This window comes from Boleophthalmus pectinirostris, unplaced genomic scaffold (assembly GCF_026225935.1).
Source record: "Boleophthalmus pectinirostris isolate CB_2022bp ecotype Guang Dong unplaced genomic scaffold, ASM2622593v1 HiC_scaffold_20, whole genome shotgun sequence".
Lineage (NCBI taxonomy): Eukaryota > Metazoa > Chordata > Actinopteri > Gobiiformes > Gobiidae > Boleophthalmus > Boleophthalmus pectinirostris.
Window position 1 is genome coordinate 20,249,111 of NW_026571153.1, and position 23,847 is coordinate 20,272,957.

Consider the following 23,847-nt stretch of genomic DNA (forward strand, 5'->3'; position numbering starts at 1 on the left):
GGTTTGACAGCTTACAGTGCTCAGGTGAGAACAGAAAGTCTTAAATGAATGGAGGCTTTTATAGTCATTGTTGCTTTCTTTCTTTGTATTCAAATGAGCTTTAGAAGAAACACACTGCACTGTTAGCAGCAAGAGCTTTACTCCAGCAGACGGCATGACCAAGACTACACCAAAAGACTGACAGGTGCCACAGGTACTTTCAAAGAACATTGATATTTTGCAGCTGATTTCATTGACATTCCCTGGACTTTTGATTCTAAAGGCTCTGTTAGACTTTGAAACTGAACTGGAACTACAACAGGTGAGCTGATTTGTGCTGTAATATACAGTAAATCTCTCATACAATTGCAGTCACAAGCTAGTTCAGTTGGTCACCTTTTTGTTTCTTTTTGTTACTTTTTTTTCTTGAGCTTTCAGACTACTTTCAGTCTTAAAACGTTTTTTATTTGTATTTGCTGATGTTTGCATTGTGTCATCATGGTATCCAAAGAAAATTCTGCCAATAGAGATACATGTAGAACACCCCCATCGTGATGTCCCTACAAAGAATCATTTGAAAGTAAGAGTTATTGATGTAACTTTGTGGGGATGGAAAGTCATCTGCACGATTCCATGGAAATAGAAAGTTAAAACCACTCTTAAAACCACTCAGAGTAAATATGCATGTTTCTCAGTGCAATATATAATATATATAAATTTGACAATTTTCTTGAAAAAAAGTTGGTGGTGTTCTAAAAACACAAACTTTTAAAATGTGCTCATACTATTTGTCTTTGTCATTGTCTGTTACAGGGGCAGAACAAATGATCAGATGTGCTCAGATATTATACAGTATGAGGATGGTTTGTTTTTTATGCTTCTGTCCATCACCCCTTTTTAAGAAACATCCTTTACATGTGTTAATTCACTGTTTACTCTGATAGCATTTCCTTACTTCACATGGAACATTTACAGTGTTTAAAAATAATAATATTTTACAACCCTGGTTACAGTTTAAGAGAAAGTAGCTATATAATGGCCCTACCTTATTCCCATAGACTTTTTTGGTGGTGCTTGTTTCTGTGGACTGAACTTCCTGTTTCTAGACCAAAATGTATTTTTGATGAGGTTCAGGCTCATGTCAGGCCACTCAAAGCTGCTCCTCTCCACACCGGGCAAGAGCAGTTTAAGGATCTACACAACCAAAAGTTATTCCAGCCACAGAGAAGTACTAGGGACATAGGCAGCCCACAGCCAATCAGGATTAAAACATGGTTCCCAGAGGAGAGCCATTTCCAATCAGAAGAGGAGAGAGGGAGACTGAAGGCAGCTGTGGAGGAGGCTGTCGGGACAGTGTCATCTCTGCTCTCAGGTGACCAGCTGTAAACGTTTTTGTTTTGCATAATTTCAAGTGAACAAATTAAGTATATCCTTTACTCATATTAGTGTTATTATGATACTAAAATTTCAAGCTTGATTTCGATATTAAGAATTCACTCAATACTTAATACAGATTATGATACCACAATTAAGATTTTTAAAAATGTCCTTTTTAGTAATATAGTAATATCAATCGTGTCTGATTTTCGATAATTTTTACAACCCTAATTCATATTCATTATATGTACTGATTGACATATTTGCACACTTAATGTTATGAACTTTCAGTAGTTAACAGAGTACCTGGCCCTTTACTCCTGAAGCGAGACATCAACAAATACTGCAAATTCATTTGGAGGAACGCCAGTTCTTTGAACTACAACAGGTGCCTTTTTTACCCATTCACCATCATGTAGATCACAGAGCGTCCATGTTAATTATATTGTTATGAACTCTATTATAGCTTGAATAAAGTGCATAATCTTTTGATATATACATTTTAAATCAAACATATTCATTTGGATGCAACATAGCATTGTATTAAAATGTTTACATAGAGATAAACATATAGTATCTCAAAATGCTTTATTAAATTGTCTTCCTCCTCAAGGTGTGGTCGAGCTAATAAGGCCTACAGAAATGAGACCTGCCTGGATGTGACAGTAAGTATTCAGTAAGTTAACTGAAAATGTACATAAAAGACTCATGTGTATTTGTTTATGTAGATCCCAGACGAGCACCTGAAGGGGTGTGTCATTTACCCAGAACTAAATTCATCTCTGAAGATCATGCTGAGGCCTGAAGGAACCGGATTCCCTGATACAGACTTCCTGCTGTACCTTCATGTGCGAGCCACTGACAAGTGCAGATCAGAGGTGAAACATTACTTTAATCCATCAGGAAAAAGCTAAAACTACAGAGTTTTACCCGATTTTCAACTTGATTAAAATGGTAAAAAGACAGAAACAAACCTCTCCCTATAAATACTTCTCTCAGTACATTAGTAATTATTGTTTCACAAGATTCTTTTTTTCTTTCCTTATGAATGCAATGTAGGGTTGTCCATAATGTTGAAAATCAAATACTAGAACTGATATCGAAACCACATACCCATTTGAGCAAATATCGATACTGCAAAAAAAAACAAAAAAAAAACCCAACAAATATAAGACCTCATTATGAAGACAGTACTATTATTCTTTTGGGGAAATTCTACTATAAAACACATTTTTTTAATCTTCATTGTGGTATCGTAATCTGTGTATAGAGTATTGAAGAAATCCCTTATTATCAAAATTGAGACGAATGTAATGCCATAAAAACCTTGGATTAGTAACATGTCCAGTTATTCAGTATCTCTATTCTTACTTTGTTTTTGTGTTTTTTAACTCAGCCAAATGTACAGGCGTATGCTGCTCATTGTCAAACTGGGAGTGATGGGCGTCCTTTGGCCGGAGTTGTGATTATTTGCAGAGAAAGGCTGGTTGGAGTTTTGTACAACCACCACACCACTGTTCTGGTACAATACCCAAAATACTATAATATTGTTGCTGATTTTACAACTGTTATCTTAAATGTCACTATTTCTTTTCATGTAGATCATAATCCATGAGCTGTTTCATGTTCTCGGCTTCTCAAAGACGCTCTTTGGTTCTTGGAGAGACTGTTCCACCTCCTTTCGTCTGGGTCTGTATTACACAAAATGGATTCTTGAGAGCTTTAAGTCATTGTTGCCTTTGTTGCCATTGTTGTTATAATGTTGTTGCCTCTCCACACTGGGATGTTGTTGAGATGCTGTCAAAAACATACACAGAGTTGTGTTTTGTTTAAGTAATCCTTTAATATTAGTCTTTCTACATCTCCGAAGTTTAAAAATGCTCAGTTTCACCCTGTGATGTCATGCAGTGGTAGTTTTCAAGCTAACAGCTACGGTTTATCTTTGTTCAGTAGAGCTGAAATTATTAAAATGGTTCTAGTAAATCCTTGAATCGTCACCTTATCGTGGTGGAGGGGTTTGAGTGCCCGAATGATCCCGGGAGCTATGTTGTCGGGGGCTTCATGCCCCTGGTAGGGTCACCCAAGGCAAACAGGTCCGGGGGGACGGGTCAGACGAAGAACGGTTCAGAAGCCCCTTATGATGAGTGCAACACAGAGGCCAGTTACGTCGCCCGGATTGGCGTCACCGGGGCCTCACCCTGGAGCCAGGCCTGGGGTGGGTGCTCGCCAGCGAGCGCCTGGTGGCCGAGCCTTCCCCCACGGGGCCCGGCCGGGCTCAGCCCGAAGGAGCGACGTGGGGCCGTCCTCACGTGGGCCCACCACCCGCAGGAGGATCCATATGGGGCCGGTGCAGAGAGATCTGGGCGGCAGTCGACGGCGGGGGCCTCGGCGACCGGATCTCCGGACATGGAGACTAGCTCTGGGGACATGGAATGTCACCTCGCTGGGGGGGAAGGAGCCTGAGCTTGTGCGGGAGGTTGAGCGTTACCGACTAGATATAGTCGGCCTCACCTCCACGCACAGTTTGGGCTCTGGAACCCAACTCCTTGAGAGGGGCTGGACTCTCCATTTCTCTGGCGTTGGCCGCGGGGAGCGGCGGCGGGCTGGTGTGGGCCTGCTCATTGCCCCACAGCTCAGCTCGGTGTTGGAGTTCACCCCGGTGAACGAGAGGGTCGCGTCCCTGCGCCTTCGGGTCGGGGACAGGTCTCTCACTGTGGTGTCGGCCTACGGGCCGAACAGCAGTGCTGAGTACCCGGCCTTCTTGGAGTCCTTGGGAGGGGTACTAGACAGTGCACCGACCGGGGACTCCGTTGTTCTCCTGGGGGACTTCAACGCCCACGTGGGCAACGACAGTGACACTTGGAGAGGGGTGATTGGGAGGAACGGCCTCCCCGATCTGAACCCGAGTGGTGTTTTGTTATTGGACTTCTGTGCTAGTCACAGTTTGTCCATAACGAACACCATGTTCGAGCACAAGGGTGTCCATAAGTGCACGTGGCACCAGGACACCCTAGGCCGGAGGTCGATGATCGACTTTGTAGTCGTGTCATCTGATCTCCGGCCGCGTGTCTTGGACACTCGGGTGAAGAGAGGGGCTGAGCTGTCAACTGATCACCACCTGGTTGTGAGTTGGGTTCGCTGGCGGAGGAGGAAGCCGGAAAGACCTGGCAGGCCCAAGCGTGTAGTGAGGGTCTGTTGGGAACGTCTGGCGGAGCCCTCTGTCAGAGGGACCTTTCAACTCGCACCTCCGGGAGGACTTCTCCCGGATTCCGGGGGAGGCTGGAGATATGGAGTCCGAGTGGGCTTCATTCTCGGCCTCTATTGTCAATGCGGCTGCTCGGAGCTGTGGGCGTAAGGTCTGTGGTGCCTGTCGCGGCGGCAACCCCCGAACCCGGTGGTGGACACCGGAAGTAAGGGATGCTGTCAAGCTGAAGAAGGAGTCCTATCGGGCCTTGCTGGCTCGGGGGACTCCTGAGGCAGCTGACGGGTACCGGCGGGCCAAGCGTGCTGCAGCCCGTGTGGTCGCGGAGGCAAAAACTCGGAGCTGGGAGGAGTTCGGGGAGGCCATGGAGAAGGACTATCGGACGGCCTCAAAGAGATTCTGGCAAACCGTCCGGCGCCTCAGGAGGGGGAAGCAGTTCTTCACCAACACTGTTTACAGTGCGGGGGGAGAGCTGCTGACCTCGACTGGGGACGTTGTCCGGCGGTGGAAGGAATACTTTGAGGATCTCCTCAATCCCACCGTCACGTCCTTCCGAGGAGGAGGCCGAGGCTGGGGACTCGGAGGCGGACTCATCCATCACCCTGGCCTGAAGTCACTGAGGTGGTTGGCAAGCTCCTTGGTGGCAAGGCTCCGGGGTTGGATGAGATCCGTCCTGAGTACCTTAAGTCTCTGGATGTTGTGGGGCTGTCTTGGCTGACACGCCTCTTCAACATCGCGTGGCGGTCGGGGACAGTACCTCTGGACTGGCAAACCGGGGTGGTGGTCCCTCTGTATAAGAAGGGGGACCGGAGGGTGTGTTCCAACTATAGGGGGATCACACTTCCTCAGCCTTCCCGGTAAGGTCTATGCCAGGGTACTGGAGAGGAGAATCCGGCCGATAGTCGAACCTCGGATTCCAGGAGGAGCAGTGTGGTTTTCGTCCTGGCCGTGGAACACTGGACCAGCTCTACACTCTCCATAGGGTGCTCGAGGGTTCATGGGAGTTTGCCCAACCAGTCCACATGTGTTTTGTGGATCTGGAGAAGGCATTCGACCGTGTCCCTCGTGGTGTCCTGTGGGGGGTGCTCTGGGAGTATGGGGTCCGGGGCCCTTTGCTAAGGGCTGTCCGGTCCCTGTATGACCGGAGCAGGAGCTGTGTTCGCATTGCCGGCAGTAAGTCAGACCTGTTCCCGGTGCATGTTGGACTCCGCCAGGGCTGCCCTTTGTCACCGGTTCTGTTCATTGTATTTATGGACAGAATTTCTAGGCGCAGTCAGGGGCCGGAGGGGGTCCGGTTTGGGGACCACAGGATTTCATCTCTGCTGTTTGCGGATGATGTTGTCCTGTTGGCTTCATCGAACCAGGACCTGCAATGTGCACTGGGGCGGTTTGCAGCCGAGTGTGAAGCGGCTGGGATGAAGATCAGCTCTTCTAAGTCCTGAGGCCATGGTTCTCGACCGGAAAAAGGTGGCTTGCCCTCTCCGGGTGGGTGGGGAGTCTTTGCCTCAAGTGGAGGAGTTCAAGTATCTCGGGGTCTTGTTCACGAGTGAGGGAAGGACGGAACGGGAGATTGACAGGCGGATCGGTGCAGCTTCGGCAGTGATGCGGTCGCTGTATCGGACCGTTGTGGTGAAGAGATTTACCGGTCAGTCTTCGTTCCTACTCTCACCTATGGTCATGAGCTCTGGGTAGTGACCGAAAGGACGAGATCGCGGATACAAGCGCTTGAAATGGGTTTCCTCCGTAGGGTGGCTGGGCGCTCCCTTAGAGATAGGGTGAGGAGCTCAGTCACATGGGAGGAGCTCGGAGTAGAGCCGCTGCTCCTCCACGTCGAGAGGAGCCAGTTGAGGTGGCTCGGGCATCTGTTCCGGATGCCTCCTGGGCGCCTCCCTCGGGAGGTGTTCTGGGCATGTCCCACCGGGAGGAGGCCCCGGGGAAGACCCAGGACACGCTGGAGGGACTATGTCTCTCGGCTGGCCTGGGAACGCCTCGGGGTCCCCCCGGAGGAGCTGGAGGACGTGTCTGGGGTGAAGGAAGTCTGGGAGTCCCTGCTTAGGCTGCTGCCCCCACGACCCGGCCCCGGATAAGCGGACGAAAATGGATGGATGGATGGTTCTAGTAAAAGTGTTTGGAGTTTAAAAAAAAACACAGTGGTGCACTCCCTGTATTATCATGTATTTTATTCTTAGCTGTTCTGCTGCAGGTTGTTCCCTTCGATCCAGAATGATTCGTCCAGATGCTTCGGGTCAGATGAGAATTTACAGCCCGTCTGTGACCTCAGCCCTTCAGAGGCATCTGAGGACTACTGATCCAGATATAGGAGGGCTTCTAGAAAATAAGGTACAATCACCAGCACTTCTATTGAACTTAGCCAAGGCTTATATCCAATCCCATTTTCAGTAATAATTTGTCAATATGACTTTCTAGATATTTACCTAATTTATTAATGAAAAACACACCACATAACACACAGCATTACCCTCTTTCCTAAACCAGTATTCACCTCTCTGATGCTCTAAATGCAATTTTATTGTTGTCTTTGTTTTCCTATAACAATTGCATACAGTAAAATCTTGAATCGCTTGAATCTTACCCATTTTCTTTAAATTGGGTTTATATAGACCGCATTGATTAAAAAAAAAAAAAGTTCAATGTTTTTTTAAACTATGATTAGATATATAAAAATAAAAATTTTACCAAAAAAAAGTGCTGGTAAGTCCTTAATGTAGCTCACTCCAATTTGGAACAGCTCTCACAGAAACGTGACAAATATTTCAATCTGCTGTTCAATCTGACGTCCAAGTGTCACAACAGTGGAACAAGCTGAAAAATCAATCATTTGTTACACAGCCACTTGAGAGAAAAGCACAGACATCTTCCCTGTCCACAGATGCACAAAAAGTGCTTACCTTCTGCACATTTTTCATGAACAAAATAGTCTGTATTTTCCCTACAATCAGCAGAAGTATACCTGTCTGTGTCATCATGTTTGTTTTGGTATTTTGCTTCCAAGCTTAGGCCTAACTGTTGGAGCCATGTGTCTTGTGTGTGCATCACCTGTAGAGGGCGCCGTGTGGTAGGCTACATTAGGGAGGACCCCTCCTGTGCTCCACAGGTGTTGCAATCTGGTGAAGCACACAGTTTGTTCACTGCCATGCTTGGCGTCTTTGTACGATTTTAGATTCTTTTTATAATAATGAATTTTGGCCAATTAAGAAGCAATAAAGACTATTTTTATCTTAAGACTGGATTTGATTACTCAGACGCCAGAGACAAGAGAGCGCGTCACTTACTTTCTCCTTACCTGCAACTCTCAGCGGTCTAGTAGGATTTGGCCGCAACACTAACTATGATCAGATCAGATCTGTGGCTTTTACTGTCTCTCAGGATGCTGGCCCTAGTGGGGTCTCTTCACACTGGGAGTCCCGGTTGATGCAGGGGTCTATCATGTCTGCTGTGCTCAATGAGCCCTCTGTTGTTCGGATCGACCCGGTGACCTTGTACGCACTGCAAGACACCGGCTGGTACACGGCTGACCTGGAGTGGGCACAGCCTCTGGTCTGGGGAGAAGGTCTGGAAATCCCACACTATATAGAGATGATTAAAAGACATACAACTTGATGCTTTTATTTATTTTATTAGGAGAAGGAAATCTGTTTGGCTCTCCTTCAACTTGTAAAAACAACTCTGCTTTCTTTTGCTCTGGCAGGTTGGTATTTTTATATTGCTAAATTGTTGCACAATCAAATAATTGTAATGAATTCTGTTTATTTCAGTGGTTTTGGGTGTCATTATCTTCACCTCCACAAGGGGCAGTGCCACTCTGATCCTTACCTGGATGGATGCCACATTTATAAACCAATCCTAAACGGAGTGAGTGGTGCTTGGTTGACTATGTATTAGTCGTTACTGTTTTGCATTGATGATTGCATTTGGTTCCAGAGTGAGTGTTTTCTGACTGAAAATGCCCAACAGGCTGCTCAAGATGAAATGTTTGGATCTGATAGCCGTTGTTTCTTTTCAACTCTCAGTAAACAGGTTTGTGTTCATATTGTATACATTTGTGTTTTTTTTAAGTCTTTAAAGTGGCACTGAACGCCTAAACACCCATAACCACATTTCAAATAGAGCTGCTAAACTGGGCAGTACCTGTGGACTAAAGGGGTAAATTAGAGAGTGTTGGGGTCTAGGGGTATGAGGAGTAGTGTGATTGGTCTAACAGTTCTCCACACTTTAAACTCCATCCCTTTGGCTGTAATCAGGGCTGTCTTTTGTGATATCGCCAACTACTGAACACTGCAGAGGCCACAGATGCAGCACAAACTTGGATTCAGGAGTTTTTGATCAGAAAGCTCCACATAAATTAACCAAACACACTAAAGTTGCCAGAAATAATGAGTAGGAACAGTAGATGATGCTTTTAAGTAGTGAAAAAAGCTGATTTAGTGTTTAGTTCCACATTAAATATTGTCCCTTGATTTATATGTGGTGTGCTCAGGATCACGTGATGAACACTTCAGTTGAGGGTCGGTGCTACAAACACCGATGTACTGGACTTAATACGTACCAGATACAGGTTCATGGTGCTGACTGGATGGACTGTCCAGCAGGAGGCGCTATTCGGGTAATAATAAGGCTAGGCTTTTGGTAGCATAAGTAACTTAAAGTTGAACTGTCTAACTTTTCATTTGGAGGTGCTTGTCTCCACGAAGAGTTACTGCTTTGACCAGAATGTTCCTCAGTATGGCATTAAGCTTATCTCATTGGAGACAAGAAAGTGATGTGGCATGACGGAGTTACATGTCAGATCTGTGGAGAGGCACAATAAGAATGCAACCTATAAAAATACCTACAATTCAATAAATGCAACCATAAATTGGAAAATTCCATGCAAAGCAATAACATGGGGATGAGGCAGTAGATCCCCAACTAGAAAAAGTTACATAGTGCACTTTTAAAATTTAAGCATCACAGGTAAACAGTTTTCTTTATCTTTTTAATTGCTGTTCCTCTTATTCTGTCAGATCAAAGGATATCAGGGCTTCGTTTGGTGCCCAGACAAGAGACTGTGTGTGCCTGAAGTTGCTCCTGCTCAGTTTTTGTCTCATAACACAAGGTACACCTAAACAATATGTAAGTGTATTCTTTTTTCAGCTTTGGTTCTAATCTTAGTGGCCATTTTTGCCTTGTAATCACAGCAAATCAAAGAGGGTAGTTTGGTCATTTTGGAGGACCTCTGCTGTAGTCGTTGCTTTGACCTTCTCCCTGGTTCTGGTTGTGACCATTTCCTGTCGCTGCTGCAAGGTCAGAGTTCACAGCCTCCAGCATGAACACAATCTGCACCAAACACTTCCATAAAGATGTTTATTATTATTATCAGATTGTTAATTTTGATTGCTGACACATTATGACATGGTAATTATACTCAATTAAAAATATCTTTAAATACTGTATGCAAGAAAATACATTGGTCTGTACACTACAACAGCTCAGTCTTGTCATATTCAAAAAAAACAACACAAAAATCTTTGTATTTGATAAAATGGGTCACCATAACAAAACCTTGTAATTATTATTTACGTACTGTCATTATTGTAAGTGTACAAATGATATGGAAAAGTTGTGTTTTAAGTACTGTAATGTTAAGTTGACTCTCATGACAGTAATGTGTGAAGTCAGAATTGAACAACCAAGTATGAAATAAATGATTAACTGAAATCAGATTTATCAGAAAATATAAAAATTTTATCAATCAGCATATAACATGGTAATTTTTCACTCTTCCACGTTGATGTTGGCATTGTTAGCTATTTTCCCATCCCACACAGGTATAGCTGTCTGTCGAGGGGACACTCCACTTTTACATATTTCAAAATAATTCTGACATTCTGGAAATAACTTTAAGCACACAAAACAGAACTTAGTTTTACATCTCTTACAAATAACAAATTTACATTTCATCCCACTGTGCTCCAGTAGTTTACCACAAAAGACACAGGCTCGAATACTGGGGCAGTCTTTGATCCCAAGTAGGCCTACATTCTTAAAAATGATAACAGGACAGTTTTTCAGAGTCTTCAGTTGCTCATTGCAGCAGTCTTCATTTTCACAGCGTTCTGAAGCTGGAATTGGACCTTTCCATTCCCTCAAACACTGCCAGCAGAATTTATAGGGTTTAATATTATTGGTGGTGCATTTTGGACACTTTACACACAGGTCATTGAGATTTTCCCTCACAACGAGACACTTGCAGCCAGGACACTAAAATAGAAAGGAGATCAATTTGAGAGTGGGGATAATTTAAAGGTTCTATTTTACACAAAATTTACTATTCTGATCTTTAAGCCATGTTATAATGCCTGTAATACCTCATCAAAAACATATCTTGAGTTGTGTTTTGTTTCATTCACACATATTTGAGTAACCCTATATTATAATTCTGTCTACTAGTACATCTCTAAAGCTCAAAATGCTCTGTTCCACCTTGTGATGTCATGCAGTGGTAGTTTACAGCTTCAGTTTACCTTTAGTTCAGTATAGATTGGCAATTCCAGGGCTGAAATGATCCAAATGATTCGATTGAAGGTGTATGGAGTTTAAAAACAGTGTAGAACGCCCTGTATTACCACATGGCATCACAAGGTGGAGCGTGTGAAATGTTTTCTCTTTTAGAGAAGAACTCAGCGTAAGACCAAAAAAAAAAAAAACACCAGCATGTGTTTCTAAGGAGGAAAATACATTATAATAGATCAGAAATTGCAATAAAATACGTACTATTACAGAAGCCCGGTGTTGTCATAAGTAAGGATACTCACCAATTTGACATTCAGATGGACGTTGGCTGCATTCTTAAAAAGCTTGCTGTCAAAGTCTTTCTCTTCCTCCAGTGTCAAAAGGGCCATTTTACAAACTTCTTCATACGTCCACTCCCCTTCACATTTACCACATTTAAATCTGGTCGAACCCTATGTTAAGAAGATTCAGTGAACAACATTGGCTTTTGTTATTTTTTAATTATTGTATGTATTAAAGACTCCATATTGCGCTGTTTTCTGATCTATGTTATAATGTTTCCTCATCAAAAAATGCACCCGGAGTTGTGTTTTGTTTTACTGACATGTTTAATATCATAAGATTTTTGAGCTTTTGGAGATATAGACAGACAAATAATAAAGGATTACTCAGACATGTGTGAATAAAACAAAACACAACTCCACGTATATTTTTGACGAACATTATAACATGGCTTAAAGCTCACAAGAGAAAATTTTGCATAATATAGGCTTAGGGTTAGACCTTTAAAACAAATCAAACCTCTTCCAACTGCCTCAGACACCAATCCGTGAGAGATGTGGGAGTTACAGTGTGACCACAGGACATCCGTGCTCTCAGAGATTTGTAACCAATGCAGAGAACTGTAACATAATAATAATAATAGTAAATAAATATCAAAGATACTACTGAGATACTAATGCTAATTGATTAGTGTACATTTTTATTGCTTCTATGTCACTTACAGTCCATGTCATCATCTCCATCAACAAAGGTCAGAGTATTATCATTGGGGTTATAGCATTTCTCAGGTAAATCTTCACTCCTCGAGCGAGTTTTCCAATGTGCATGGCCTATAAAACGTAAAAGATCATTTAATCCCACAAAATAATATGTCTATATCGTAACTATAAAAGCAGTGAATTGAACTGAATGTCTGAGAATTCTATTATGTGAATATGTGTGTTAACTTTAGTTATACGGATACTCTGCAATGACATCATTCTGTGTTGTGCATGTATGACTATGGAGGAATGTTCAGTATTCACCATGGTGACACAATGCAAACACTGTCAATAAAGTTTTAAGATAGTCTGAAAACGTAATAATTAATAAAAAATTTATGTAAATAGCTCATTTTCAAGAGACAGTGCTCTTACTGTTTTCTTTAGTCCTCCAGGTACTGCCCAAGTGAGCAGCTCAGAGACAGGAATAAAAAAAGTGTGATAGCATGCCCCAGTCTCCCATACATTTCTACTGCATTGCTTCTGTGTCACTTACGGTTAAAGTTGCCATTGCCGTTAACAAGTGTTTCAGGTAAATTTACTCTCCTCCAAAAGGAAGTTGTCCTATGAGCACGGCCTGTAATGCACAACATCCTTACTGTGGTGCCACTAAATTTTGAGTTATAAAGGCATCAACACTGATAAAGTGGAGACTTCTGTATCTAAACAAATATGCAGCATTAATGAAAAGAATTACATAAATACAGAATCACAAACTGACTGCCTTGACACATGTGGGACACATTTGAATGTGAATTTGAATTGAGAAAAGTGTGTTAACATTGGTTAGTTATTAGTTATATGGATACTTTGCAGTGACATCACTCTGTGTTCTGCATCTTTGTCTATGAAGGAATATTGAGTAGTTACCATGGCGACACAATGTACACACTGTCAAAAAAAATTCTAAGAAGTCTAAGACAAAATAGATTTAAACAACTCATTTTCAAGAGCCTGTGCTCAATACGAGTGTTCATGGTCCTGTTTAGATGTCTGATTTTCAGCAAAAAGGTGAGAATGACTAACTGAAAAACTGTTGGCTAATGCTAGCTAGCTTGTAACTGTGATTTTATGGGTGAGAGACTTGTTTAACAGCACAAATCAGACGCATAACAGCTCATGATTCGTCACACAGATTCAATGTACTGTGTCCTTTGTTTTCAGATGATTAAATTAGCAATTTTTTGTGTGAAAAACACTCCTGTTTACATATTTAAATTTACATACCAATCTAAAAACAATCTAAAAAAAAAACTAAACACTAAAATCTAAAATGTTCTACTACTTAACTGTGTATATTGTGTTTGAATAGCATTATCTGTTTCAAGTTATTTTGGCATGTTTAGTCCAAACTAGGTAAATTTGGAGCTTTCTGGACAAAAATGTGTAAAAATGGGTGAGCCGTAGTTGGTGACATCACACAGGACTATGTGGATACCTGTTAGAAACCCCCTCCCCCACCTTATCTAGTCCTCCAGCCACTGTCCATGTTAGCGACACAGAGGCAGGAATGAAAAAAGTGTGACAACATGCCTCAGTCTCCCATACAATTTTTACTGTGTTGCCTCTTTGTCACTTACGGTTCATGTCACCATCTCCATCAACAAATGTCTCAGCTGCACGCTCCCTACGAACAGGGCCTGAAAAATACACAATATCCTTAAATTAAACAAAAACAAATCTACAGCAGAGAATTTTATGTGGATGTCTATGGAGGAATGTTCAGCAGTTACCATGCACATATTAGCAAACACATAGCCAAAAAGTTTTATGATAGTCTGAAAACAAAATGGATTTAAACAGCACATTTTCAGGAGGCTGTGATCAATATGAGCATTCTTGGTCCTGCTTAGGTGTTTGATTTTAAGCAAAAAGGTGAGAGTAACTACCTGAAAAACTGCTCACCTGTAGTAGTTTTAGTCTTTCTGGTCAGATTGTGTTAAAATCAAGCTCAGATTAAAGTCTATACCAGAGCTTAAATAGTAGTGCCAGTAAGTTTCACAGCCCCAGGGAATGGTGATGATGTCCGTTGCATGGTATCAATAATTAATAATCATAATATCAAGTTATTTGTTTAGACTGATTGATGGTAAAATATTGGAATGACGTCTTACATGAAAGACGGTGCTAATCACGGTTAGGTTGATACAGATAAAGCATTGTGAGGAAGTACTAACTTAGGATAAGTATGTCATTGTCATGCTCACGTGTCAGTTTTGGTCCCATATGAGAGCAGGAATCTGAAACAAAACAACATTTCACAACTGAGAACAACATAGGAGCAGTACCTCGCCTCTGGTCCAGACAAAATGGATAAGAGAAGGGTCCAGTTGATAATTTGCCTGCCTGAGAATGACGAGAAACTAATAAACGTATGTGATAGAGAAGAGCAGTTGGAAAACTTAACTGTGCTTCATCTCAAAAAGAAAATCGCTCAACAGCTGGGAATAAGTAAGTTTTTTGTTTTAGCATCTTTTGAATAGCAATTGTGAAGCCTACATAAATATAATTGTATAATTGAAGCATATGGACTAATAAAGCTGAATTTTTTTGTAGAGGATGAAATTCGATTGGTCTTTAGAGGTGAAACTCTCAATGACACCCAAACTCTGAAGAGCTGTGGCATTCGGCATCTGTCTACCATCCATACACTTCTTATTCTACACGGTGGCAACTGACCAAGACCTATACTCTCTGTTTAAGATTAATAAAATAATTTTGAAGAATTTCAGTTGCTGCTGTCATTTTTTAAAAGGTTATATCTTATTATTATTGTGACCAAAGCTTTATAGTATTAGTTAGTATAATTGTTAAATAAATGTGCTTACCAAACGCTCCAGATAGTCAAAAAGGCAGAGTGAAACTGAACTCCTATTGTTTAACCAGATTTGCTCTGATTCAATTCTATCTAAAAATCTTCACAAGAAAAACAAGTCAGTCCACATTACATTAAGTACTTCCTTCTAACTGTAACTTGCAATATAACATACAAGATTCCCGTACTAGTCTCGTCTTATTTATTCATCTGAAGAAAGTGCGTCTAGAAGACGATAGCTAAAATCTTGTAAGTATGGGCTTAAAACAGTACACTGTTATTGTGTTTTGGAAATAATTAAGTTTTCTACTGCGTGTCCTTTGTTTTCAGATTCATAAATTAGCCCAAATTTATGTAAAGAGTAAAAAAAATGACTAAGTCTTCAAATGCAAAAAGGAGTACGGATAGTAAGTTTGTTATTAACCTGCATAATTCTGAGTGTTTTGTTTTTTTCTTTTTTTGTCAAAATTGATCAATGCTTTTCTGATTACAAGCTCCATATGGCCTCAGGAATCAGGGGATGACTTGTTACCTCAACAGTGTCCTACAGCTGCTTTTCCTGACCCCAAATTTTCACAACAGGTTTGTACTAATCAGGAGTGGAAAGTACCTAATTAACAAATAATTTTTAACTGTATTTGGGTAGATTTTTGAAGTAACTGTACTTTTTGGAATAGATTTTTAAACTTGTCCTTGGAATTCAGTATAATTCTAGCCTGGATTATTTCATTGTATGGGAATAAACTTGGTTATCGCAATGGAGACAAGTTAATGGTCAGATCTATGGAGAAGCATGACTGCACATAGTAAGAACTCATGTTTTTCAAGGTATTTTTGAGCTATAAAACACCTTTAATTGCCATACTGTGGAATATTCCATGCAAAAAATTTATATCACCAAAAACAACAACCACAACAATGTAGCGGACCCTCCACTTCAGAAATTAAACAATGCACCTTTAGTAACTAACTGAGTGAAAAGTGAAGCTCACATAACAGCATCGCCTGCTCTGATTGGCCGTTGCTCAGAGAATATGTGGATTGTGGTTTAAAACTACAATATCCTGTTTTACCTGTTCTGTGATCAGTTTTGTATAAGAGCTAATATTGTGTTAAAAAGAATTAGTAATTAGTACCCAGAGAAATTATAAAACATAAAATAAACAACTTATTAAAATGTTAATACATTAAAATAAAATAAAATAAAGTCCAATTACTTTTATTTGTAGGATACATCAATTTGTGGTGTTATTTTACCATGTATTATGCCTCAAAATTTTTAAACACAGAATTTTTCTCAGTTGAAATATTTAATTTTTTACTTTTTATAGAAATAATACAATTGGGCAGGAAGTAATTATGCTAACAGTGAGGCTGAAAGCGCAGAGCCTGTTCAGTACATTTTAACCAAGTAAACTGTACTTTTACTTGAGCGTACATCATTTCAGTACTCTTTCCACCTCTGGTATAAATCTTATTTTTCATCACAAACATATTAAAATCACATTTATACAAGTGTAGAGGGTCAGTGACAAAGTAATGCTGGTTTATATTTTCCTACTCAAGATTGTGCTCAGACATGAAAACAGACCGGGAATTAAAAAGGCTCTTTGAAAATCTGAAGGAGGGTCCATGTGGAACAGAGAAAATTACAGAGCACTTTGAGATTCATGATGGTAAGTTGTACAAAGTAATGGACAGACAGTTGTTTGTAAATTTTGTTCTCAAGACCTATAAAAGTGAGATTACAACTATTCATTTTGGAGTTAAAGTGGAACTAAAACACTAAAATCCACCTTTTCACTATTTATTTTACTACTTCACTGTTTATGTGGCATCTACTGTTCAAGTCATTTTTGACCACTATAGTGCAATAATCCTGGCTCTATTGCCCATTGCAATTTGCAGTAGTTGGTAACATCACACAGAACCATAGATACCTGTTAGACCAATCACACCGTTCTTTATGCCCCCCACTAAAGAAAAGAGAGAGGTGGGGAACTCTCTCTTTTCTTTATTCCTCCAGCTATAACCCAGTTTAGCAGCTCCATTTGAGATGTGGTTGTGGGCGAAGTTTAGCTGTCTAGTCACACTTTAATACAGCAGTAAAATTTTGCCATTTTTGGCTTCTCAGCTATTAGTAAGATACAGAAAAAGAGCAATATGTAGTTTATTTTCACCAAATACAGACTGCAGTCAGTTTATAAATATATTTTTGACAACTGAATCAAAATAAAAATACATTTCTGAAATGTATTTTGCAGTCCATAGACAGCGTGATGCTGCTGAATACTTGGAGTTCATCTTAAATCGACTCAGTCCACAGGCATCTGAGGTTTGTGCCCATCATGTAACTGTGAACACACATACAAGTAACACTTTTCTAAAACTGTTGCTAACTTCTGAAGATCTTTCGCGGAAATATGTCCTACTCAACAAAGTGCCCCAAAGGCCACATTATCAATGAAGAGACAAACCCTTTCTGGACTCTTCCTTTACCCTTGACCAAAGACCAAAACAATGAAGTCTACTGTGTGGTAAGTACAATACCTGTCTGTCAAGACTTTGCATGTCATCAACATACTCTGGGGATGTGATGCTAACTATAGGCACTGCCCTGTCTTACTCTTTAATCTGAGCTATTTTAATAATATTTGACCATAAATAACTGATTTAGATGGAATTACAATCGGTGAGCTGATTTTATGCTGTTAAACATGTCTCTCTCAAATTGCATTATGGTCTCAAGTCATCTAGCATTAGCCAACAATTTTACAGTTAGTCACTCTCACCTTTTTAGTTGACAAACAAAACAGGACCACAAACGCTTGTATTGACTGCAGGCTCATAATTATATGCTGTTTAAATCCATTTCATAGTTTATCTTATCTTAAACTGTTTTGGCAGTGTTTGCTAACATGTGAATTGTGAATGCCATAGACATACTTGCAGAATCCCCCAACATGTTGTCACTGCAGAGTAGGTACTAAGGAGGGTTTGTTTGTGTGATGTGATGTCATCTGCAATAATCATGTTTTTAGGAGAGTGGACTTGAAAGGTTATTCCAGTCTAAAATGTTGAAACCGTACTGCAATGACTGTGGTGAGAATACAGTGGCAGAATATGTAAGTATCAAATTAAATGCTGTACTTTTCAACTTAAAGTAGTACACAAAATCTACTTTTTTTTGCGGTATGTACTGTATATGGGTTTTAATAGCATCATCTACTGTTTCTAGTTTAGTCTTTTTTTCAGTTTTAGTGCAAATTAGGTACATTTGTAGCCTCCTTTACAAAAACATCTAAACCAAGTGTGTCCTGGCTCCAGTGTCCATATCACTTTCATGTACTATGTGACATCTGTTGTCGAAAATTATCTTTTTAAATAACAGACTTCCTTTGAAGCAACAAACATAAAAGTTTATTTAATATCTTTGTAAAGAGAGGCAGAGGACAAGTCTGTTCAATGCAGGGTTGTAACTCTGTCTGAAGTAGCGTCAGACTTCACAAAACATATATAGGAGTGTCTAACCAAGCATTATCAAAAGAAAGGAAACATCTGCACCTGTGCTGGGTCATGATGCCCCAAAACATACGCAAGGACAGTTGCTCCCTAATATGAGGAGAGCAGCTCTCATTAAAACAGGATATAAAACGCACAATGGAAACTGCACGTTGTAGCAAAAACTGTATTTTCCTATTACACATCACACAGACCTGCCCTGATTACACTCAGGTGTTTCTGATTTCCTGCATACCTATCTGCAGGGGCGGAGTTTGAAGGATAGATACCTGTTAGAGCAATTACACTTTTCCTTATACCTCCAGACCCTGCTCCTCCTCCTCTCTCACTCTCTGCTTCAGTCCTCCAGGTACTACCCAGTTTAGTAGCTCTATTTGAAATGTGGTTTTGGGAGGAGTTTAGATGTTTAGTCCCACTTTAATAAACCACACGATAGCTGTATTTTCCTATCCATTACATTTGAAAATAATTTCATCTTTTTTTATTTTAGAAATGTGGAGTGAAGGACCTTCCTCAGGTTTTGGTTCTCCTTCTGAAAAGATTTGTGCTTGATTACAGCACTGGGTCACACGTCAAATCCAACTGCCCAGTCGACATACCCACTTCATTGCACATAAAGGCAGGTCCACTTGAATTCCTGTAATCTAAAGTCGCTGTAACTGATGATAACTTATGATTTGTTATGATGTTGTTTTCTCATACCTGAAGGTGTGTTTTGTTTCATTCACACATGCTTAACACACAAACCCTGCAAATTTAGGCTGAGTTCTTTTCTCATACTGAAAACTCTCTGTTCCAACTTGTGATGTCATGTGGTGATAGAGGAAGTGCTCTACAACTCCATACACCTTCTCTAAAATAATTTGGATAATTTCAGCTCTAGAATTGCCAGTCTTTGCTGAACAAAAAATAAAACTTAGCTGTTAATTTGAAAATGTCTGCTTCATGACAACCCAAAGCATTTTGAGTTTTGGAGATAGACTAATAATAAAGGGTTACTCAAAAGTGTATCAGTGAAACAAAACACAACTCTGGCTATGTTTCTGATGACGTGACAATATTCTAACACTAAAAGCTAAAAGCCAATTTTGCTTAATATAAGACCTTTAATGCTGTCTGTTCAGGGAATAAAGTACGACCTCTATGGCATAGTGCACCACTGGGGTAGTCTTAGAAGTGGTCACTACACAGCAACTATCCGGTCCAGTGAAACATGGTACGAGTTCAATGATCATTTGGTCCAAGAAGTAAGTGTACACCTAAAAGCCTCTCCACATGAGCATTGTGTGCAATTTCAAAATTGACTATTTTCTTATTTCCTAGGCTGAGGAGCAACCATCTGAACACCACAGAGCAAAACCATCTGATAGTGCATATCTACTTGCATATAAAGGTAGAGCTTTTATTCAAGTATGTGATAGCATATGGTATTATTGTGGTAAAATATATAATAGCCTTTTTGTTTGTTCTTTTCCAAGTTTCAGCAACAGCAACAGCAATAGAGATTCTACCAGGTAAATTATAATAAACACAGGCACTATCTAGTAGGGTTGTTAATAGTAGACTAGAAAATCTGATACTAAACAATACTAAAACAAGTATCGAAACTAGATACTAATTTGAACAGGTATCAATTCTAAAAAAAAACCCATCACATTCACAGAACAGAAATGAATCTTTCCTGAATAGCTTTAGAATGATCTGTATTAGAAGCTGAAAATCTTTGAAATTTGCCTTATTTATATATGTGTTTTTCTTTTTCAGACCCAATGCCCCCACCACGCCCAACTTTTAACCGAAGAAATGTATTTCTGATTGTCCTTGGTGCATTCATTTTGTTGATAATATTAGTACTAAGTTTAAGCCTGGGTTTAACACAGAAATAAAGGGAATGGACAACTGGTTAAGTCTATAACAGGCGATATTCTTACATTTTCTTTTTTCTACCGGACGTTTTATGTTTACTTTGCTCTGCTGTTTGATGTGCTTTGTATAATATAATCTAACAAATACATGTTGTTTTACCCAGAGAAAATATTTTGCCAGTTTTTGTAGTCTGTCAATTTTATACATCTATCATCTAAATGAAATCACTTACATAAAATTCATAGTTCATGCAGGTGTTGAAGGGAACATGGAATGAGATACAAAAAACATAACAGTCCGAACTATCTTCAATACCAACAATGACAACAATGATTTTGAATGTTGTATTAACAATATCCTTTGTGAGCACAACAATATACAGTATTGTACGTCTATTGTTGTGCTACAGTTGTGGTATCACATGATGTGAAGCCAGTCAAAGAGCATTCGTGTGTCTTAAAAAACACACAGGTAGCTAAAGCTAAAATTCCACATGAATCTTGGATGTGTCTGCAGATTCTGTTCAGTTTATTTATTTAGACATTTCACAAGACATTTCAATATGCTTGCATATTTTACACATTTTTATGTATAATGGCACAAAATACCATGATACAATGAACAACAGTGGCAGTGCAAGAGTAGAACAAATAGACCACCCTGAAGTTAAATGTTGCCGTTATAAAGCCTATTTAAGTTGAATGTTTATAATAGTATTTGTTAATGGCACAGAGAGGCCACTCAGATCCTACGCCACACTGGGATGGAGGTTTGTCTGGGGGCCACTCCAGCGCTGCAGGGTATAAAGTAGGAGCTGGTCTTCAAACACTCAGGAGTGAGCTTCAGACACACAAAGCAAAACTCCTTCTGGCAGCGAGGGCAGATGACGTTCTTGCAGCCTGTTTTGTCATGCTCTACTCTCTGTCCACAGGTGGGGCAGGCCCGGATAGAGGGGACTGCATCGGCCCCACGCACCTGGGGCAGGTTAGTGAGTATGCAGGTCCGGAGCAGCTCCAGCTCAAAGTTCTTGCAGCCTGGGTTTTGACAGTGATCGGAGCGAGGGGCGGGGCCTCTCCATGTCTTCAGGCACTGCCAACATAGGTGGTATGGCTTGCTCTGGCCAGTCGAACACACACTGCACTCCACACACAGGTTAGTCATGTCCTTCCTCTCAATGTTCGTTTTACATTTAGGGCACTGCAGCAGACAAAACCATATAAACCAAGACTGCAATTGCATACTTTTCTGGTATATGTGTATATATTATGTTATTGCAAATACATATGTTAAAGACACGTACCCTCTGAATATCACTGTAGTCCGCTGCAGCCAAGCGTGCGATGTTCTCCTCAAAATACTGCATCTCCTGTATAGTCAAATCTCCCAGTTTGCGCACTTCTCGATACGACAAGGGACTGTTACAGAGCCTTCCTCCAACAAGGGCAGGGCATTTGAATTTGTATTTACCCTTTGAAACAAAAGACAAAAATGTATGTAAACATTGTATATATATATATATATATATATATATATATATATATATATATATATATATATATATATATATATATATATATATATATATATATATATATATATATATGATATATGATCATTGTTAGGCTCGTTAGTTTGTGGCTGGCATAATATTAGGCTACCAGTAGGTGTCACTCTGGAGCTTTTATAAACAGCATCATGATCTACAGGTGTCTAATCATAGACCTACAATGTGTCTGATGCACTGCTAATGGCTGCTACATTTGTATTGGTAAAAATGTATTAAAATGTATTAGTTTACTTCATCTAGTTGGGCGCGACAGGCAGCAGTGAGAGACTCAGGAGAAACAAGGTGCCCACAGGAGAGACGTGCTTTTAAGACTCCATCGTCCGATGCTAATAATAATACAACCACAACTTTAGTACAATAGCATAATGTGTAGTATTTATAAAAGTGATGAGACTTACAATAAGGATCCAAGTCATCCTTTCCGTCCGCCAACAGGAGCGTCCTGTCCAACGGATCAAAGCTCTTTTCTTGGTCACTTTCCTGAAAGCTCATTTTATCTACTCTTTGCAACAACAGATGGAAAATATGGCAGAATAAGGAGAAGAAGAAATGTGTTTCGTGTGAAGACTAACCCCACATCTTATCAGTAAGCACATCACGTGATACAGACTATCAGGGACTTCCCTTATGACTTACAGTAAAACACCTGACTCCACAAATCATTTTACAAAGACCTACATGCTGCGAACTGTTTTAGGAAAGTAAATTATCATTACTTCAGTAATACAGAAGAATCTTGCCTCCAGAAATGTTAAGTTAATTTATTTGCTGATTATAGGCTTAAACATAAAACCTTTGATAATTTCTTATACTTACCTTATCTTTCCTGAAACAGCTGCGCGCATTTCCTTATAGGTCAATAGCAAAAGTAAAAGAAAGTGCAAGACAGGATGTTTTTCACCCTCAACTAGAGCAATAAGCCAGCAGCAACATTCTTAAAGTCCCAGTATGTATCTTTTGACAAAAGACCAAAATAAAACTTTTCTTTTTCATTATGGATGTTTTATTGTACTGAAAAACAGAAAAAAAAAATGCATCCACAAATCTAGCTCTTATTTGGCTTTTTTCCATGGAAATCTTGTTCCTTTTTATAATCTTCCACAGTATGGCATTAAACCGGTCTATCTCCATGGAGAATGTGCAGTAGGTTTTAACTTTCTATTTCCACAGTTATGCAGTTGACTTTCCACTCCCAGAACTTTAAACACTGAAATACAAAATATAATTAACACAAAAATATAAATGCCACTATTTATTTGTCTCTAGTAGCCTAAATGCTTTATTGTCTGCTGTGATTTGTTTATAGTTTTGCCATCCCTTTTTTCATAGACCTTTGCCTCTTAAAAAAGAAAGTAAGGGAGCGAGTAAATGCATCGGAATACAGTTTATGCATTTTAGTTTGTTCAAGTTTCTTAGTAAGAGGTAAGAGATAAAAAACATTTTATTCATATAACATTTTATTCATGCACATCACATAAATTAAAATAATAATTCTTAGTTTTATTTTTATCTGTGCCCTTCTTCAAAGTTGTTATATATATTTATGTAGTTCAGAATTAACTCTTAAATTACACAAATACACAAAAATATATATTTCATTTTCTTGTTCAAGAGCTATATAAAATACTATTTCTGTTAAACCACAGTAGTTAAATCACAGTCATTCCTGAACCAATGTGTGATAAGTAAAGCATTTGCTAAAAATGTGTGTATGTAAGTAAGTTTTACTTACTTACATACACACATACACATACACACATATATACATATACATACATGAATACATCAAACATAAACTGTAATTTACACATCTTTAAACTGAACATTACAGCTGTCAGGTGTATTTCACAGATAATTATTGTTCTTTGTGCATTTTTGGGTTTTCGGCACCAATGCCAACTTATTTGTGTGTTTTGTCCTACAACTATTCTCTTTTGTTGTCATTTAGTTTTTATAGAATTTT

General features: G+C 39.8%; 4 protein-coding genes across 14 annotated transcripts; 2 read left to right on the plus strand and 2 right to left on the minus strand.

Annotated features, from left to right (window-relative positions):
• The first annotated feature begins 105 nt into the window (after positions 1 to 105).
• LOC129409756 (ciliated left-right organizer metallopeptidase) lies at positions 106 to 9,958 on the plus strand. 3 transcript variants are annotated; one of them, XM_055156362.1, is made up of 14 exons: positions 106 to 1,351; positions 1,648 to 1,744; positions 1,970 to 2,021; positions 2,085 to 2,234; positions 2,753 to 2,878; positions 2,958 to 3,045; positions 6,762 to 6,898; positions 7,946 to 8,129; positions 8,201 to 8,267; positions 8,335 to 8,431; positions 8,501 to 8,596; positions 9,057 to 9,182; positions 9,583 to 9,674; positions 9,757 to 9,958. In XM_055156362.1, the coding sequence occupies exons 1-14, from the start codon at positions 940 to 942 to the stop codon at positions 9,914 to 9,916; spliced, it is 1,884 nt and encodes a 627-aa protein (XP_055012337.1). In that variant the 5' UTR covers positions 106 to 939; the 3' UTR covers positions 9,917 to 9,958. The 3 variants fall into 3 exon arrangements, with proteins under 3 accessions (XP_055012337.1, XP_055012338.1, XP_055012339.1); XM_055156363.1 differs by having other exon boundaries at positions 1,651 to 1,744; XM_055156364.1 differs by lacking the exon at positions 9,057 to 9,182.
• On the minus strand, positions 9,909 to 17,976 carry LOC110172030 (potential E3 ubiquitin-protein ligase ariadne-2-like). 6 transcript variants are annotated; one of them, XM_055156368.1, is made up of 8 exons: positions 17,722 to 17,976; positions 14,322 to 14,354; positions 13,695 to 13,754; positions 12,611 to 12,691; positions 12,076 to 12,183; positions 11,873 to 11,973; positions 11,374 to 11,523; positions 9,909 to 10,819 (listed from the first exon to the last, which is right to left on the minus strand). In XM_055156368.1, the coding sequence occupies exons 2-8, from the start codon at positions 14,338 to 14,340 to the stop codon at positions 10,334 to 10,336; spliced, it is 1,005 nt and encodes a 334-aa protein (XP_055012343.1). In that variant the 5' UTR covers positions 14,341 to 14,354; positions 17,722 to 17,976; the 3' UTR covers positions 9,909 to 10,333. The 6 variants fall into 6 exon arrangements, with proteins under 6 accessions (XP_055012343.1, XP_020793500.2, XP_020793498.2 ...); XM_020937841.2 differs by lacking the exon at positions 17,722 to 17,976 and adding an exon at positions 14,943 to 15,034; XM_020937839.2 differs by lacking the exon at positions 17,722 to 17,976 and adding an exon at positions 14,943 to 15,012 and having other exon boundaries at positions 14,292 to 14,354.
• LOC110172034 (uncharacterized) lies at positions 15,311 to 20,354 on the plus strand. 3 transcript variants are annotated; one of them, XM_055156370.1, is made up of 12 exons: positions 15,311 to 15,336; positions 15,424 to 15,511; positions 15,607 to 15,757; positions 16,496 to 16,605; positions 17,194 to 17,264; positions 17,338 to 17,466; positions 17,971 to 18,054; positions 18,942 to 19,070; positions 19,576 to 19,698; positions 19,775 to 19,844; positions 19,930 to 19,965; positions 20,216 to 20,354. In XM_055156370.1, exons 3-12 carry the CDS (start codon positions 15,723 to 15,725, stop codon positions 20,335 to 20,337), a joined length of 909 nt encoding a protein of 302 aa, XP_055012345.1. In that variant the 5' UTR covers positions 15,311 to 15,336; positions 15,424 to 15,511; positions 15,607 to 15,722; the 3' UTR covers positions 20,338 to 20,354. The 3 variants fall into 3 exon arrangements, with proteins under 3 accessions (XP_055012345.1, XP_055012346.1, XP_055012347.1); XM_055156371.1 differs by having other exon boundaries at positions 15,312 to 15,336; positions 15,607 to 15,735; XM_055156372.1 differs by lacking the exons at positions 15,311 to 15,336; positions 15,424 to 15,511; positions 15,607 to 15,757 and adding an exon at positions 16,267 to 16,394.
• A 468-nt stretch (positions 20,355 to 20,822) lies between these two features.
• On the minus strand, positions 20,823 to 22,761 carry LOC110172025 (uncharacterized protein DDB_G0292642-like). Of its 2 annotated transcripts, none has more exons than XM_020937835.2 (5): positions 22,701 to 22,761; positions 22,283 to 22,381; positions 22,116 to 22,210; positions 21,618 to 21,785; positions 20,823 to 21,514 (listed from the first exon to the last, which is right to left on the minus strand). In XM_020937835.2, exons 2-5 carry the CDS (start codon positions 22,374 to 22,376, stop codon positions 21,059 to 21,061), a joined length of 813 nt encoding a protein of 270 aa, XP_020793494.2. In that variant the 5' UTR covers positions 22,377 to 22,381; positions 22,701 to 22,761; the 3' UTR covers positions 20,823 to 21,058. The 2 variants fall into 2 exon arrangements, with proteins under 2 accessions (XP_020793494.2, XP_020793493.2); XM_020937834.2 differs by having other exon boundaries at positions 22,283 to 22,386; positions 22,701 to 22,751.
• Positions 22,762 to 23,847: the final 1,086 nt, after the last annotated feature.